Consider the following 14,123-nt stretch of genomic DNA (forward strand, 5'->3'; position numbering starts at 1 on the left):
ATATATATATATATATGTGTGTGTGTGTGTGTGTGTGTGTGTGTGTGTGTAAGCATTTTCACGAAAAATGTGTGTTTATATCTTTTCTCTATTTATTATTTGTCTTTTGAAAAAAAGCTTTTTCTGAAAGAACAGAATTTCGACCGTAACTTCGGTTTTTCTTTGTGTAATATATATATATATATATATATATATATATATATATATATATATATATATATATATATATATATATATATATATGTTTTTATTTGTTTTTGTTAGGGATACTTTCTTGAATGAATTCAAGTATTTATACGAAAGTGCATTTTTACCTAAATGGCTGACTGGAATACCTTCCGTACATTCATATCTGATTTTCCTCTGCACTCCATGTTTAAAAAGGAAGTGTCCTCTATAGTATCAGATCTGTCCGAATGGTTAATTGTAGGCATAGATTTATTCATACCATCAAAAAATTCCAACAAAACCCTAACAGTAGCCATGGTTCTCCCCAGCGCACAGAAATCACTTTTTCCATAGCTACCAACGTAATAGATGTACTGAGACTAAAGCTGTTTTCAGGACTGCCAGCAACCACTGTAAAAGAGTAATAAAAAATGCAAGAGAGCTATATGCCCTGTCTGTTAAATCCAAAGTAGCTGATCAGCAGCTTGGTTCCCACCAGTTTTGGCAAATAACAAATAGGATCCTGAACAGAAGTGTGCGTTCTATCCCAACCTTTATCAATGGACCAGAGGTCATCTCGTCAGCATCAGACAAGGCCAAACTATTTGCAAAGAATTTTGCAGCTAAATCTACCCTATGCGACGAAGGCCATCAACTCCCCATATTTCATCCTATAACACAGAACACGCTAGGTAACATACAAATATTCGTGCATGAGGTCGCCAAGCTAATCAAGAACCTTGATTCCAGTAAAGCAACTGGCCCTGACGGCATCCCAATTATAGTGTTAAAAAAGCTTCAACCAGAACTTGCTCCCATACTTACGAAACTGTTTAAGCGCTGCCTTAAGGAGAAGTGCTTTCCGACTCCCTGGAAGACCTCATCAGTTTGCCCTGTATTTAAGAATTCAGGTGATAAGTCATCTCCCTCGCAGTACAGACCAATAAGTCTCCTGTGTGTTATGAGTCAACCACCTCAGCAGAAACAACCTTCTTAGTGACACACAATATTGTTTCCACTCTGCAAGATCTACCGCAGATATGCTGACGGTTATATCTCACAGGATTAGTGAATCTCTTGACAAAGGCTTCCTTTCTAGGGTAATTGTTCTTGACATATCAAAGGCCTTCGACAAGGTATGGCATAAGGGTCTACTTCACAAGATTTCCAGCTACGGTATAACTGGAAATGTTTTCTCAATCACTAAATCATTTCTCTCCGATAGGCTCATAAGAGTAATGGTAGATGGACAAAAATCAGAGGCCTGCAGTATTAATGCTGGAGTCCCTCAGGGGTCAACCTTGGACCCAACTCTCTTCCTTAATGAAACACATACTTAACTCATTCGTTGATATCTAGGCTGATGACACGACCATCTTCGGCAACACATCAAAGGCTGTAAATGACAAAGTTCTCTCTGATTCTCTCTCCTCTGATCTCGAGCGCGTGGTTCCGTGGGGGAAGACGTGACTGGTTACCTTTAATGCATCTAAAACCAAACTCCTATCCTTACATCATCAACGCTCTGATCCCCATCTGTCATCAATTGGGATGGATGGCTCTCGTCTGGGAGAGGCCCCGTGTTTTGACAAGCTTCTGGGTTTGACCCTTACTCCTGATCTGAATTGGAACACGTACATCAAGTCTGTTGCCAAGGTCGCTGGAAAGATGGTGAGATCCTTCTACGGCTCCAGAAGGTATCTGACTACTGATACAATTCTCTATCTATATAAAAGCCAAGTACGTCCAAGGATGGAATACTGCTGCCATATCTGGGCAGGAGCTGCTAAAAACAGCCTATCCTGCCTTGACATAGTACAAAATAGACTTCGTGGCTTAGTGGGGGATGCCCTTTTCTCTACCCTGCAACCTCTCTCCCACAGAAGAGACGTTGCGAGCCTATCCTTGTTTTATCGTTATTTCCATGGCAGGTGCTCGTCTGAACTCCAATCTCTGGTCCCCCCTCGCCAATCTTTCACGAAAAACACCCGTCTAGCTGAATCCACTGTGAAAAATTTACCCCATTCTTTATCTGTGCCTAAATCAAAACGTGGATTCCATGAACAAAGCTTCTTTCTTAGAACTGCATGCCTGTGGAACTCTGTTCCATCTCCCTGCTTCCCACCTAACTACAACTTGGATATCTTCAAGTCCAACATTAACTAATTCCTAATGAACCGCCCCCTTAAGTAAACACTTCATCAAATCTCCACACTAATGTAATGTACTTGCAATAACCCTTATCCTTGAGTGGCTTCCGGGCCTTGATAATTGGTGACGACTGTGTAAAAAAAAAATGCTTGTTGGGAATAATTTTCCCATTGACCAATCTGGTACCCCCTTAATGGGGAGCGGCATATATATTATTTTTAAAATATAATTATCCATTTTATTTATTTTTTTTCTCAACATTGCGTGAAGGGGGAGCTCTGGAAGTGACCAAATGAATAGCAATTGTTTGATATGAAGGGGTTTCCCCACATTGATCAAAGCTAATTGCCTTTCTGGGCGAACCGCCGAGAAGGCCGGCGAACGTGTTCACTTCGATTAGTTTCGCTTTATTTATACGGAAAAGAGAAATAAACACGTGGAAGGACGGAATAGAGGGAATTTTTATAAATGTAGAGACGACGTCAGTTTTCGAATCTGAGAAATGCTATTTAATATTTTAAGAGGAGGCTAACCAAATAGTTACAATATCTGATCCATCAAAATCATCTTCTGTTCGCCGACGCAAACAACGAACTGACGACCGTTATGTGTCACATATGTCAATAATATCTAGGCAGTATAAGGAAACTTTTAAATAAACCTTTAATTACATACACACGGTATGCATATCGACAATTTAGTGTAAAAACCCCTAACTTTATTATTATTGACTCACTAGGAGTTTCATATAGGTCACCATCACAGATTTCTCTTTGGGAACAAGCTGTGGTGTTCCCTGAAATCTGAATGACAGCAAGACTCTCCAAATTTCCAATACTTACCACCTCTTTTGATAAACTTTGCAAATTGTTTTGCGTTATCGCAATAGCCGGTTACCATTGATTTCTTGTTATTAGCGAAAAAATCTACAATCTAGCAGGATTTTTACTTCTTGGTAACTATTATAACATCCGTTCTTCTTGCTAAAATGGATTTATCCGTGTGTATACCTGTGTCCCGTAGGATTTTGTGACTTCCATTTTCAAGTACTGCTGCCGGTTTGTATTGATGTCATTTGTCTAGGTGTTTAAGGTGCAGTTGTCTGCATAATTCTCAGTGTACTCCCTTCCCACTTGATTGTGTCTATTTTTTCTATTCTTTTTTAGTCTAGTTTGTTGCATTTACTTATGTGATTCATTGTTTCGTCTCCTTGTCCACATAGTCTACATTTGCTATTTTCTTGTGTTTTGTTGATCCTTGCTTTGATATGGTCGGTTCTGATTTCCTTATCTTGTGCGGCTGTTATTAGGAATTCACTTTCTCTGTTTAGGTTTCCTTTTCCTGTCCAAGTTAGTTTCATCTTTTCGTTAGTTTCATCTTTGGTTACCCTTATGAATTCTCTGTGTAGCTGTTTCTCCTCCCATTTTTCTTTTCTCGTCTTGTCACTTGCCCCTCTTTACTGTGTTTCGTTTGATTTTCAGTGTCTCTTGCTGCGGTAATTATCCTTTGAGTGTCCTGTAATATGTGTTTTTGTAGTTCTTTTTTTGTTGTTGTTATTTACACAGTGTTCTATACAAACCAGTCCTCTTCCTCCGTGTTTCCTTTTCATATAGAGTCGGTCAGCATAATGCTTTGGGTGCAGTAAATTCTACATGGTCATAAGTTTCCTGGTCTTCTAGTATGGATACTTCAGTTCTTTTTTGGTCCAACCAAGAAACGGTCCAGCGTCTCTTACAAATGACACTCCACATGTATTTATACCTATTATTAGGTTTCTACAGTCAGGTTTGCAAGAACATTTTTGCTTCTTTAACTTTTAAATTCAGATGAACATATCTCGACTCAAACAAAATTTATTGATCGAAATAAGCACTATCAGAATCAACACACTTTTGCCAATGCAAAAGTGTATGTTTATGCCAGTAATGTCAAAACCTTGCGTTCTGGTGGCGATGATATCGCTGAAGGCGTTTTTGATATGGCATAGGTGTTTGAAGCATTTCTCACACAGAATACTGTCGAGATGCTTGAAAAGTGGTAGTCGGTAGGTGAGAGGTCTGGAGAGTATGGCGGGTGAGGCAGAGTTTCGTAGCCCAGTTCGTTAAACGTATGCAGGGTTGGTTTAGCAATGTGCCGTCGAGCATTGTTGTGGAGGAGTATTGGGCTTTTTCTGTTGATTAATGCTGGGTGTTGTTGTCATAGTTTCTGATGCATTTCATCCATTTGTTGACAGTGCTTCTCTACTGTAATAGTTTTGCTTGCATTAAAAAAATGCAATGGATGAGACCGGTTACAAACCACCAAACAGTCAGCATGGCCTTTTTGTCGCAACTCTAGTTTTAGGAAGTGTCGTGGAGCTTCATCGGCGTCTAACCACTGAGCTAAGCATCGCCGGTTGTCATAAAGAACCCACTTTTCATCGCAAATCACAACCCAGACGAGAAAGGGGTTATTCTTGTTATGTAAAAGAAGGGAAGATAACTTTTCATAACGGCGTTTCTATTAGTTATCTTTGCATTTGGAGACACCCATTTATCAAGTGTTTTTTGTCTTTCCAATCTCTCTCAACTGGTTGGAAATCATCGTATAGGTTCGTCTAATTCAGAAGCATGTTCTCGAGCAGTTGTGCGTGAATTGGCTACGAATAAAGATCTTAATTGATCGTTGTCAATATATGATGACCGACCACTACGGTCATAATCTTCAAGATGTCAAGAATTATTCTTAGTAAAACGATATTTGAATTGATTTATTTGCCGATATGACGAAACAATAACATTAAAGATGGCCGAGAAAGGAAAACAGGACACAATGAATTTTGAAACATACGCAATAAAGATCATTTTTATTCAATAGACAAAAAATTTACAGACGAAAATACGTGACGCTTAAAAATTAATCATGCGTCTAATAATTGTTGTCGATCTCGTCACGCTAATTATACAAAGCAACTAGTCACAATGCGTAAAACAAAATGTGTAGATATTAATAACTGATGTTTAACAAGTGTGCATTAATAGATTAGATAGCACAACAGAGTTTGAATAAGTTTAGATTATGTGGATCGATGTTCTCACAACGTTTCGGCCGATGTAACCTTCCACTTTTTTCAGGTGTACATTGTCGAACCTGGTAATCTTTATGTCGAACTCAGGAATCTATATGGAATTACGAACGGAATCCCGACGGCGATAACTTGATCTTGTTCTATGAAAATATGAAAGTCTTGATATTTTAGTATCGCTCGTACTGAGGATTAAACCTCCAACCCCCATAATACTGTCACGTGGAACTGATTATCCGTTAGCGCTTTTCTCTTCTGTGCCACAGGCAAATGGCTAAGTCATAATTTGTACAATGTGACAATATTATCGAAGTTAAAAGTCAAATCCTCAATACAGACTATACTAAGAATACAATTAAAAATTACTTAAGACTTCTAATCGGTTATGGTTGATGGAACGAGAACAAACTACCCGCATGCATTAAATTAATACTTCCGTTCTAAGTTTTGTACAGATTGTCGAGTTCGACAAGGTGCCCATAAAGGTTACATTGTGACATCTAATGCGAGACGTTTGTGAGAATAATCCAAATAATCCAAATTATCTGAAACATTTCAAAACATAAAATCTTAGTGTCCAACAATGTTAATAAAAGAAGGAAAGAACAAAAAATTAATTGTTAAAAAAGTAGCATAGGACGTTGAGAGCAGAATAAATTTCGCCCTGTACTTAATATTTGTAATGGGGCCAATGTGTGATATTGTTGTATAGGTACTTTCCTGGACACTTAGTGGGACTCAGGTCTCGGTGACCCTTTAAACTGTAATCGTTCTTCAGCTTTTTGTTGTTTTTTAAACAAGACAGCAGGCGTTTCAATGCTATGAGAGAAGGCCAGTTTGGTCTTGATGACGAGTAGTTTCCAATAACACAGATCCCTGAAGAAAGATAAACGAAAAGAGTAAATGTAGTAATTGGTTACTAAATACATCATGTTTTTACAAACAAACCCCTCAACATAATAAAATGTATCTTGTTACAAGAGAAAATGCAAATTCTGACTTAAAAATGTTATGGAAGTAAAGCATAGCATCAATTTTCATTAAGAAAATTGATTTCAATCATTAAAGACACAAATCGAATACTATATACTTCATACATGGAAACGTTTAAGATATAAAACATGCAGACACACACACATACAAGTATGATGATTGCAACGTCTTGTCAGACGAGTGCCACTCCCTCAAACACTTAAAGTCCATGAGCCCAAAATTGACTTCCATCGCCACAGAACAATTTTAATAGACAAATGCCTGAGGGAGTATCTATATACAGATGATGTTACAGAGTCTTAGCTTTGTACGACAGCTAAGTCTCTCTCTCGGTTCAAAATGTTGACAAATATGCACACACACAAACAAAATGTTGAGAAATATATACACACACGCACAAACAAACACACACACACGCATATATATATATATATATATGTATATATATATGCGTGTGTGTGTGTGTGTGTGTGTGTGTGTGTGTGTGTGTGTGTGTGTGTGTGTGGATAGATATAAATGGTATCTTAAAAATTTGAACATATAAAGATAATGAAAAGCTCAATATGCTAGATGGAGCCATTAAAGAAATAGAAAAAAAGATGACGTAAATAAAATTGATTAAAATTACAATATTGATTAAACCATCATATTAAAACAAGAAATTAAAATAATGAAAAATCCTTAATCCATGGATTTCAAATATTTGTTTTTTTTTCATCAGAGGATGACCATTATAAAAATATATCATAGGTTAGCATATATATATATGTGTGTGTGTGTGTGTGTGTGTGTGTAAGCATTTTCACGAAAAATGTGTGTTTATATCTTTTCTATATTCGTTTCTGTTAGCGATACTTTCTTGAATGAATTCAAGTATTTATACGAAAGTGAATTTTTACCTAAGTGCTTGTGCCATGGACCAATCTGGTACCCCCTTAATGGGGAGCGGCATATATATTATTTTTAAAATATAATTATCCATTGACACGTGTTTCGTCGTCCACGACTCATCAGAGTGGCTGAATCTAGCGAGATTCGAAATCGGCACCTCGTGATAAGAAGCCTAAACCTCTACCACGCGGCTAACCTCGCAGGACTACTAAACGTATCACTTTTATGTAGATATTTTTATTTGTTTGTGTCAACGATACAGTCTTGAATGAATTCAAGTATTTATACGAAAGTGCATTTTTACCTAAATCCTTATTGGGAATAATTTTCCCATTGACACGTCAGTGGATAATTATATTTTAAAAATATATATATATATATATATATATATATATATATATATATCCATTGACACGTGTATATATATATATATATATATACATATATATATACATATATATATATACATATATATATATACATATATATATACATATATATATATGCATATACATATACATATATATATATATATGTATATATATATATACATATATATATATATATATATATATATATATGTATATATATATACATATATATATATATATATATATATATATATATATATATATATATATATATATATATATATATAAGTGATGCAGAGAAAATATTGTAAAGAAAAAGGTGATTACACACGAATGGATAGTCTGGTGGAAGATAAAAAATCCAGTGACGGTAAAATCCAAATGTAAAACTTCAAGAAAGCAGACAGGCTCGAACCCGTGACGCGAAGGTGGAAAAGAAAGTGAAAGAAAAAGCTTACCTCTACGCTATGACGCCAAAGGAATTGGAAATCGTTCAAACTTAGTGATATCAATCAAAAAGTTGACTTGCAGAAGTGAATGAGTTCACGCAGGCGCAGAAATAAACGTCTGACTGCAGGCCAGTTATGCTGCCCCCCTCTGCCGTTTTATTTATTTGTTTTCCCAACATTGTGTGAAGGGGGGGGCTCTGGAAGTGTCCAAATGAATAGCAATTGTTTGATATGAAGGGTTTTCCCCACATTGATCCAAACTAATTGCCTTTCTGGGCGGACCGCCGAGAAGGCCGGCGAACGTGTTCGCTTCGATTAGTTTCGCTTTATTTATACGAAAAAGAGAAACGCGCGAAAGGACGGAATAGATGGAAGTTTTTAAAAGTAAATCAAAATAAATGTAGAGACGACGTCAGTTTTCGAATCTGAGAAATGCTATTTAATATTTTAAGAGGAGGCTAACCAAATAGTTACAATATCTGATCCATCAAAATTATCTTCTGTTCGCCGACGCAAACAACGAACTGACGACCGTTATGTGTCACATATTTCAATAATATCTAGGAAGTATAAGGAAACTTTTAAATAAATGTAACCTCGTCGAGAACCCCAGCGAAAAAAAGCCTTTTGGGGACATACAAAAATGCGCGCGGCCGTTTTGCCTTTTCTGCATATAGATGACTACAAAACAGGATCTTTGATATCGCCATAGACATTGAATCTGTGTGAACATCAGGGGGATATTTCATCTACTGAGGGCATTCTTTCATCTTTTATCGTCCCCACGTAAGGAATCGCTGCCATTAAGCGAATCTCCGTTTGAACATGCATACTTATGGTAACTTTAATGTTCACATTGTTAAGTAGTCTTCTCTAACAACGCTGATGATAAAGCATGTTTTTGTCATTTTTCCTATCCATATCAGCTGACCTAGAATTCGACAAACCCACTCGCGTATCCGATGCTGAAATAAAATCCCCAAAATAACAGGAACTGTAATGAAAGAGCATACTTTTTTCTATTCCAACCATCATTAATGGTTAGATCTCTTAAGCATTTGATAAAGTCAAACTCTTTCCATAGAAACCTTGCATAAAATGTATTTTTTTACGAAGAGCCATCTACTTTCAGTATGTCCCACTATGGCGAAAAATACTCTAAAAGGTAACTGATGGTAAGGGATGTTACCAAACTCATTGAGAACCATGATGTCAACAAAGAAAGTGGTTCTTGTGTTTAATAATCTGCTGCTAAAACGTGTTGCTATATTGACAAAGTTTTTAAATCGTTGTTTATACTAAAATCGATTTGCATCTCATTTGAAAACTTTGTCGATCTGCCCAATATTGAAAAGTACTGGAAATTGGTCTAATGCGTCTCATTACAAATCGATCCGTCTCATTCATGAATTGTTTGAATCTGTGAGGAATCCAACAGTAATAAATCACAACAGCCAAAGTGACAAGCAATGTAAATTTCGTCCTGCAAGATCAATAGCTGACGTTATGACTGTAATATCGCATATGACCAGTGAATCTAACGATGGAGATGGAGCTTCGTTTCTAAGGTAATAACTCTGGATATATCAAAGGACTGGTAGAAAGGTTCACTTCTCTATTTTATATATTAGATTTTCTCATCAGGTTGTCCCAGCTTGGGAAAGGGCATCCTACTGAATGCCAAACATTCACCCGCTATCTCATATTTTTTAATCGAAAGATCATTTTCAGAAATCTCAGAACGTATATACCAGTCACTGGACAAAGCGGGGGAGGGTAGAACGGTAACTCTAGATATATCTAAGGCCTTTGACAGGGTATGGCATAAAGGTCTTCTCGGGAAAATCAGATCATATGGTATCACTGGAAGAATACATGACATAATTAAATCCTTCTTAGATAAGAGAAAAATCCAGGTTGTCCTCGGCGGTTGTACATCTAAACAATACGATATAAATGCGGGAGTGCCTCAGGGGTCTATCCTGGGACCTCTGTTATTTCTATTATTCATAAATGACCTCCCTGACAAAATTGCCTGTGAGATGAGAATATATGCTGACGACACCACACTCTATAACAGACACGACAGGAAAACAAATTAACACATATCTAAAGAAATGGTAGAAGCACTAGAGGATGACCTCCGATCTGTAGTGAAATGGGGACATAAATGGATGGTCACATTCAATGCTGCCAAGACTAAACTCGTTTCCTTCAATAATTACAAGAAACCTTCTCTATCACCAATAGCAATGGCCAATGACTCTTTATCTGAAAGTACATCCTTTAAACTTCTTGGCCTAACGCTCTCAGGAAACATGAATTGGAACCATTACATCGAGAGTATCGCCAGGACCGCTGCGAAGGAGGTAGGCTCTCTCTACCGTGCTAGAAAGATACTAACGCCCGAAAGTATCCTATACCCCTATAAGGCCACAATTCGTCCATGTATGGAGTATTGTTGTCATATTTGGGCTGGTGCATCTACCACTAGTCTCTCGCTCCTTGACAATCTGATAGGTCCTGAACTGTCATATAAACTTCAGCCCCTGTTCCATCTGCCTTTTCTACAAGTACTTTAACGGTGAATGCTATGACGAACTGCAATCACTTGTGCCCCCTCGACGTAAATACCCCTGATACATCTGACAAGCAGCTAAATCCCACCCTTTCACCGTAGAGATCCCTAGATGTAAGAGAGCCTTCTACTCCAGTAGTTTCTTCCACAGAACAGCTAGACTTTGGAATTCCCTGCCGGGTCCCTGCTTTCCCAACACATACAGAAGTCTAAGTGCAACGTGAACCGACATCTTGCTGCCCAACTCCCTACACAGTACCCTGATGCCTATGTCCCTGATAGTAGCCCCCTACAACAAAGTGGCAATATGCCTTGTTTGGGGTGAAAATGTAATAAAAAAACAAAAAAACAATTGCCTCACCTATTATATTTGCCAGGTAGTTTTTGAAATATTTTTCATGAGTCCAGTTGCTTTTATAATAACTGGAATGATAGAAATCTTCCTAAGATTCCAGTTTCTTTTCATGTCACACATAAAACCTTGGTATTTCGTTTTCTTTTCTCTCTCAGTTCTGTTTAACCCCAGCATCATTGGAGACACTAACTTCTACTAGGGTTGCTTCTTTCTTTTTCTTGTTCCATTTAAAGCACATTGTGCAATGCGAAATGTCGACTGTCACTTTAATATCACTAAAACCAAGCTTCCCTTCTATTACCACAGGCACTCAAATCCTTATTTGCCTAAGTTGAAATGAATTGCCCCGACTTGAAAAACATGTTAGGACTAAATGTCCATCCATATCCGAGATAGAAAACTGAAATAAAATATTTTGCCAAAGTCGGTAAAATCGTTTCGTCATTCTACTGCTCCAAAATGCCCGTGTCTCCTGAAACAATCCTCTACAGTCAATATGGTTAGTTACGGCTAGACATGTTCGTATTATTATCCAAACGTCAGACATTAATATCTATATTTTATCGAAAGATCGAAAGATTTAGTTGAAATGGAATTCTCTACGATGTGGAATACACAAGTTTTACGGTGTGGAATACACAAGTTTTACGATGTGGAATACAAAAGTTTTACGATGTGGAATACACAAGTTTTACTGTGTGGAATACACAAGTTTTACGATGTGGAATACACAAGTTTTACGATGTGGAATACACAAGTTTTACGGTGTGGAATACACAAGTTTTACGATGTGTAATACACAAGTTTTACGATGTGGAATACACAAGTTTTACGGTGTGGAATACACAAGTTTTACGATGTGGAACACACAAGTTTTACTGTGTGGAATACACAAGTTTTACGATGTGGAATACACAAGTTTTACGGTGTGGAATACACAAGTTTTACGATGTGGAATACACAAGTTTTACGGTGTGGAATACAAAAGTTTTACGATGTGGAATACACAAGTTTTACGGTGTGGAATACACAAGTTTTACGATGTGGAATACACAAGTTTTACTGTGTGGAATACACAAGTTTTACGATGTGGAATACACAAGTTTTACTGTGTGGAATACACAAGTTTTACGATGTGGAATACACAAGTTTTACGATGTGGAATACACAAGTTTTACGGTGTGGAATACACAAGTTTTACGGTGTGGAATACACAAGTTTTACGATGTGGAATACACAAGTTTTATGGTGTGGAATACACAAGTTTTACGATGTGGAATACACAAGTTTTACGGTGTGGAATACACAAGTTTTACGATGTGGAATACACAAGTTTTACGATGTGGAATACACAAGTTTTACGGTGTGGAATACACAGGTTTTACGATGTGGAATACACAAGTTTACGGTGTAGAATACACAAGTTTTACTGTGTGGAATACACAAGTTTTACGATGTGGAATACACAAGTTTTACGGTGTGGAATACACAAGTTTTACGATGTGGAATACACAAGTTTTACGGTGTGGAATACAAAAGTTTTACGATGTGGAATACACAAGTTTTACGGCGTGGAATACACAAGTTTTACGATGTGGAATACACAAGTTTTACTGTGTGGAATACACAAGTTTTACGATGTGGAATACACAAGTTTTACTGTGTGGAATACACAAGTTTTACGATGTGGAATACACAAGTTTTACGATGTGGAATACACAAGTTTTACGGTGTGGAATACACAAGTTTTACGATGTGGAATACACAAGTTTTATGGTGTGGAATACACAAGTTTTACGATGTGGAATACACAAGTTTTACGATGTGGAATACACAAGTTTTACGGTGTGGAATACACAAGTTTTACGATGTGGAATACACAAGTTTTACGATGTGGAATACACAAGTTTTACGGTGTGGAATACACAAGTTTTACGGTGTGGAATACACAGGTTTTACGATGTGGAATACACAAGTTTACGGTGTAGAATACACAAGTTTTACGGTGTGGAATACACAAGTTTTACGATGTGGAATACACAAGTTTTACGGTGTGGAATACACAAGATGCTATAATTGAAAAAATAGATACAACTAAATGAATTAAACAAGGGCGAATAACAGCAATAAACATTGTATCTTCTAAAATCCTTCAAAAAACTTCAACCATGGTCAATAATCTTTAAATCCACATTATTTTTATTTTCACGGCGAGACCCGTCTTTTGTCGGTTCTATCATTTATTTGCTTTCATTGTTCCTCATTTTTTCGCATTCAGTTCGACTTTATAGATCTCCTCAATTCAGTATCTTCCGTCTAATATCCTCGCGTTCCACAAACTCCAAATAAAATGTCGGCCGTTAAGCTTCTTCAATTCCCCTTTTTTTTTCTATTTCTTTAACATTACACACTCGCCTTCTACAATCCTTATTGGATTACGATCTGTGGAATACAAAAGTTTTACGAAAGGTATATCGAGCATTAAGGAAGAAGAAAAGAATCATCAGTATATGTTCAGTTCAAGCCACGACTCTTTCCTTACTTTATACACACTCCTGTCTTTCTGTTATATGAACACACACAGTGCATTGTTGAAGATTTTGTTTTGTTCTTTATTAAGTATTTTGTTTGGCTTTCAATTTAAACATTCGTTCAACGAAATTATTTTGAAATAGACATTTAAGTGTTGAATCCTTTCCGTAAGTGGTAATCCTAATGTTAAATATTAAATACTATTGCAACATTTGGAGAGATACCTTTCAGAACACTCTTTTTTCCTGCCATTACAGATTAAAAACTGGACTTCAAAAACTAGTGGAGGATGATCTCTTTTATGAAGTTCCTATTTTACAAAAGATACGTTGTTAACCTTTCCGTACTCTATCGTAATTACTACGAAATGTGCTAAGCTGAGCTCCAATCTATAGTTCATCCCTGTAAAATATTCTTAGCAAGAACTTGTCGAAAAGTAAATAGAATTGCTTTCATAGTGTTTATTTCTAGCAATTGCATATAGAAGACATTATCACGGGACAACTTATATGTAGAGTACAACATGGTCGTCTTTAAACCCAATATCCACAAATATTTGTCAAGACGTGCG

General features: G+C 36.8%; 1 protein-coding gene across 3 annotated transcripts in view; it reads right to left on the reverse strand.

The window, feature by feature from the left end:
• Positions 1 to 5,135: 5,135 nt before the first annotated feature.
• LOC145291335 (peptidoglycan-recognition protein SC2-like) overlaps positions 5,136 to 14,123 on the reverse strand; it is a 65,385-nt gene continuing 56,397 nt past the window's right edge. For all 3 annotated transcript variants that reach the window (XM_080137090.1, XM_080137091.1, XM_080137092.1), the window contains one exon: positions 5,136 to 6,259. In XM_080137090.1, the coding sequence (XP_079993216.1) occupies positions 6,054 to 6,259 (206 nt within the window). In that variant the 3' untranslated portion in view covers positions 5,136 to 6,053. The remainder of the gene's footprint in view (positions 6,260 to 14,123) is intronic.

The sequence above is a fragment of the Euprymna scolopes genome, chromosome 12, assembly GCF_053919585.1.
Source record: "Euprymna scolopes isolate OS-2025 chromosome 12, ASM5391958v1, whole genome shotgun sequence".
NCBI classification, from domain to species: Eukaryota; Metazoa; Mollusca; class Cephalopoda; order Sepiida; family Sepiolidae; genus Euprymna; species Euprymna scolopes.